The 5,515-nt window shown below is 37.6% G+C and overlaps 1 protein-coding gene across 1 annotated transcript in view; it reads left to right on the forward strand.

Moving 5' to 3' along the window:
• Window positions 1-2,023, forward strand: part of LOC106938877 (proenkephalin-A-like) — a 44,059-nt gene extending 42,036 nt beyond the window's left edge. The window contains exon 3 of the mRNA XM_015021067.1: window positions 1,344-2,023. Coding sequence (XP_014876553.1) covers window positions 1,344-1,940 — 597 coding nt within the window. The 3' untranslated portion in view covers window positions 1,941-2,023. The remainder of the gene's footprint in view (window positions 1-1,343) is intronic.
• The last annotated feature ends 3,492 nt before the right edge of the window (window positions 2,024-5,515 follow it).

The raw sequence follows: 5,515 nt of genomic DNA on the forward strand, positions 1-5,515 counted from the left end.
GGAACCACGCCATAAATTAACTCTGGCACACAGGCCGCGTCTACAACGAGCAGGCAGTGGAGGACACATCTCAAGTTATCTCCCACAGAGAAACGCTAACACTTAAAGAAAACAAACTAACAACGCATAATTAATTGGAATTTAATTAGAATACCATTTAGTTGAAATTAACATGACTTGAACTAGTCTAATTTGTAGTTTTATATTAACAGCACAGGTATTGTCTAAATTAGGTTAAATTTGTAACACTAAGTTAGTCAAACATATAATCAATACTAGTATAAAATTAGAAAATGTCTAGAATGAATGTGTTTCTATTAAAAACTGTTCAGGTATGTTCTATAAGTGTCTTAATTCTTAAAATCTGCGCTTTTATCTAAGAGAATGGAGGAGTTCTGAACCACTTTGCTTACCAGGCTTCATGTCAATTTAAAATTACTGCAGAACAACGAGACGGAGGTCTTTCAGAAAATACCTATATTCTTCCCAAAACCATTTTATCTGTTGAAGAACAGCAAACATACGCTGTCCATGGGACACAGAGACGGAAGCTCCAACATAACAAAATGAGTGCACACATACAGACACAACATGACCGCGCGCATACAGACATACGACCCAACAATTTATAATACCCAAACACCAACCATAACATTTAAACCAAACTGCAATCAACAGAAAAGAATACATTTACAAAAATGTTTGCTCTGTGGCAGCACCTTTCACTCTCAGCTGTTTTTTGTTTTTTTACACACACAATTGCTCCCTGCGCTTTTCATACACACAGTCGATCCCAGCGCTTTTCACCCGCGAGAATAATGCACACACACAAACTACCCTAATTGGATGCAAAAACTAAATTCCAACGCGGCCACAGTCAAGCAACTGCCTTTCTTCTGTGACTCAGATCAACTTTAATCTTCTTCTATTATCCTCTATTCTAATTCTTATGTGGCCATTGTCATCATTTACATTTCTTCGATGGCACAGATCAGCTGATCTTGTTATATTTCAGATGCAGCCCTCCTACCAATTGTTGAGGATGGAAAATCCAAACCTATGAATCAAAATTTGTACTGACACATGGAGCATAAAATCAGTCAACAAAATCATTAAGATTTTACTTATTTTATTCACTTTCAGCGCTGAAAGGAGACGCTTTTACCATTACATGGTAGAAGAGTTTCTAAAAAAGTCTGCGCAGCGTCTGAAGGGACTGCCAGCGTATTAGCCGGCGTATTACGGCGGACTGCCGTATTAGAAGCCTGGCAGTCCGTCAGGCTTCTAATACGCTGGGAGAAACCCTGGTGAAAGTTCTAACAGTGTGTTTTCTTTTCTTCCAGACATGCTCTCTTGAGTGTGAAGGTGTGATGGACACCCAGAGACTTCGCATGTGCCAGGACTTTTTAACTGAGAGTGACGACAATGTTTCTGTGGATGCTGACCCCCTTCAACAGCCAAGCCAGAAAGCTGTGGATGCAATGATGATTGAGGAGGCTGTCCGTTCACCTAAACATCAAATTGATAAAAAGTATGGTGGTTTTATGAAACGTTATGGAGGTTTCCTGTCTCGTCGTTCATCATCTGCCCAGAGGGCACTGAATAACCTGGAGAACAACAATGAGGAAGAGGACACCCGACTGGGAATCTTAAAGATCATTGGTGCTACAAAAGATCATGACATTGAGGAAAGTAGGGATGAAATTGAGGCAGTAAAGAGGTATGCAGGCTTCAACCACCATAGTAAAGGGGATGTGATAAAAGGCAGTCTTTTTGAGGCAGTTTTGGGTCATGCTCTTAAAAAGCGCTACGGAGGGTTCATGAGGCGGGTTGGAAGGCCTGAATGGCTTGTGGACAACAGCAAGAATGGTGAAGCTCCAAAAACGTCTGGGGAAAAAGAAAGTGGGCGAAAAAAGAGGTATGGGGGCTTCATGGATTAGGAGCTAAAGTGGTAACCTCTTGTTATGGAAATTTCTTCTATCTTAACATGAAGACTCTGAATCAATAAAATGACAGAATTGCACATCTTGTCGTGTAGTTTATTGTCACCTCTGCCTACACAGGACTGGTATACAAAAACATTTTGCATCTGCCTACTTTCATATCCTCTTGTATTTACACTGCAGGCCCAGTTCATACATAGTTCAAAACATAACCCTCAATCTTCTTTTCCTCAGTAAGTGAGTCAACACTCTGAGCACAAAGTTTAAAGTGTGACACCACAAACCCCCCTTTTAATTCCACAAAAAAAATTACCTAAAAGAATGGAAAACCTTAAACAAAATCAATAGCAAAAATAAGTTAAACAATATATGTATATCAAAAGTAACAAAAAAAATGTTTGATTTAGAGGTCATCACAGGCAATTGTTTTTGCGAGGAGTTTTCCTCTGGTTGTAGCAGACCACATTCAAGCAAAACTTATGTAAAACATAGGTATGACAATTAAGCATACAAAAATCTAACTTGAGACAAATAAATCAACAGTTAAACATTTCTGCTCATTGGTGTCTTAATTTTGTGTGTGTGTACTTTGCATACAGTAGAAAGTCACTCACCCCATAGAGGTTCAAGAACATACAAAGTGGGGTAGTATGGAAACCTCAAACTGCTGGTGAAAACTATTTAAGATACAAATAAAACAGGTTTCTTAAAAGAACAATGCACACATTTTAGTAGTACATCCAACCACTGACAATGCTGCAACACTATGGTGCAAAAGGAACAAAGGCTTTACTGAAAAAGCTTAATCAGTCTCCAGGAAGATGTTCAGGTAACACACAAGTCCACACCTCACCGTGGTGTGGACATAATTTCCCACATTGGCAGTACTACCTAAGGTGAAATCAGACCAATCCAAATACTGTGCTCCAAATGCAGAAATCATTTGGAAGCTCAACATTTGGTATGACTGTGATAAAGATAATCTCCCAGTCAATGCTTGAAAACACATAGTCTGGTTTGTCAGGACACACAAAATTCCTGATCTGGAAGCATCATAAGCATCAAAAGTAAATTCAACCTGGAAAGACTCTCACAGAGAGAGAGTGGTATTAGAAAGTTTAATTGACAAATAAAAGTCTTTGGCGCTCTGATCCAGGAGGAACCGCTGGTAACCGCTGTCAGAGAGAATAAGCAGCTATGTATGAAGATTAGAAACATCTTCCCTTCTTGGGCCTGGACACTGGTAGAATGCCGAAGACTGAATGGATATTGAAGAAGTCTTGAGCTGAAGGTGGAGGAAGGTTTGAAGCTCAGCAAATGAGTGGAAGCAGATGAACAGCTGGACCTTATCAAGGGAGGGACGCTTGATGCTTGGAGGAGGAGACCTTCACCGATAGGTTGGAATTGAAGGCGCATGACGACATCTTTGGTTGAGCAGGTGAGATGAATAGTCTTCCAGTTTGAATTTACACCTAGGCTTCATGTGTCAGATCGTGAGGAAATGAAATCCCTCTTGTGATTCTAAAAACCTATTAGAATTATGATAATTCAATTTCATTAAGTTTAAGCAGAAACTATAAACGTTTTAATTAAATGTATTAACTGTTTGTTCATTTACAGAACTATGTTGCTGTTACTGATGTTATTAAAATCAAATCCTTTAAGAGGGTCCTTTGTCCTTTTTCTTTTCCTGACATTGTAACCCTAAGTGGAAAAGACAGACTCTGGATCCTTCACTGTCATTGATATGGCAATGGGGCACAGCACTGTAGCAATTATTGTCACCCATGCTCATTAGAAGAACACCCCCTTTTGTAAACACTCCTTCCTGCATCTCCAAATGGTTACCATTACAGGAAAGCTACTTTTACAATCTGAGATGTATATCTGCAATTTTACAGCTTTGACATAGTCAGCAGTTACTTCCTTTACTGAAATGTTTTATAAATAATCAACCATATCGATTTCTCTCTATGAGATAAATTTAATTGTAGAATTACCCAATGCTTCTTCCAATACCCTTTAAAAAAACGGGTTTTATTGTTCTAAAATCTTTTAACCAGCGCTAAACTTTGAAGGATGGTATGAACAATAATTCTTCACATCTATTTTCAACATTGATCAACAATTTTAATAGTATTGTTCACAAAATGTGTTCACGTATCACTATAAAATCTATAAAGAATAATTTTACAATCATAAGTGTCAGGATTAATTACTGAAAATACTTTATCTATTTCGAAAATGCTTCAACAATCACAGAATTTTATATTATTTTTTTTTACCTTCATGTTTAGTAATTCCCTGAATTTCTTGCAGTTCAGGGAATTGTCCTTTTTTTTTTTGCTTTCTTGTAGCAGAATATATTAGTTTTTTTGTCATTTATGAACATCATCTTTGTGAGTGGCTCCTTTAGAGGTCCAGAAATCTTCTTCTCCATGGGGAGCAAAGTTCTACGTATTTCAGGGTTATTCCTGGATGAGTATTACAAATGTCTACTTTACTTTGCAGACAAAGTAAAATCTACATTTGGTGTGCAGAACAGATCCCTAAGCATTTTGGTAAATATATTGCATCAAAAGGTTTTAGGAGTAAATTTACATTTTGCACTAGTAAACACAGTCATCTACAAATGCAGATCCCCGCAAACATTTTTTTGTGAATTAATAAGTCGTATGGCAGTCTTTATCAAATGCAGCACAATCAAAACGTGTCCACGGGACTGCATAGGTCACTGCACCAGAAATGATAGGGTATGCACTTTATATTAAGCATATCCTAACATTATTACTACACTATAGACATACACAGCTTCAATCCCACATAATATTGCTACTAACATACTCTATTTAGCATGGATTAATAAAAACAGTGTTATTAAACTGAAATAGTTTAAAGTATAAGGACTGTGGTTGGAAAATTATTCTAAATTAACATCTGTTAATCATGTTAAATACTTGTGAACTCTCATCAAAAGAACTTGTTTGGCTATGGGGGAATTTTTCTGCCATAATCCAAGCACACATGTTCAGTCTGAAAACAGGACTTCATGTCTTTCTCCTCAAAGCTTGTAATGATTGCACTCAGAACTTCTCCTCGCACTTAATTTCTGCTTGGAGCTGTGTGGACTTGTTTCAACCATTTTACAATACAAACTGGATTCATTGGAAAGAATGAAAGAAAATAACGTAATTTTTACGAGCAGAATTACTTAACTTTGCAGCCAGAAACTAGCTTCTAAACAACCGAGAATTTAGCTAAATTGGCCTGAACCACTGATTGTTATGTTCTTAGTGTAGCTAACGTTTTCATATTGTGTTTTGTAATGAGAGAGAGCTGAGGAGAGGGGAAGTTCAGGGGATTTAGTGAGGAAAGGTCAGTCAGGATCAGAGCTGGAGCTGCTGTTCTTCAGTCTCTGTTTCCCAGCTCAGCTTCACCATGTCAGTATTTAACTATAAAGATGCTACGAGTCAGAGCCCAACATGCTGAAAATATCTTTTTTCTGAATTTGAAGGAATCAGATATGTATTTTCTATTCCACTTTTGGATAATTTCTCTTTTATCCTTGGCTT

Source organism: Poecilia latipinna, unplaced genomic scaffold, assembly GCF_001443285.1.
Source record: "Poecilia latipinna isolate Pla-1442-1.1 unplaced genomic scaffold, P_latipinna-1.0 Scaffold2717, whole genome shotgun sequence".
Lineage (NCBI taxonomy): Eukaryota > Metazoa > Chordata > Actinopteri > Cyprinodontiformes > Poeciliidae > Poecilia > Poecilia latipinna.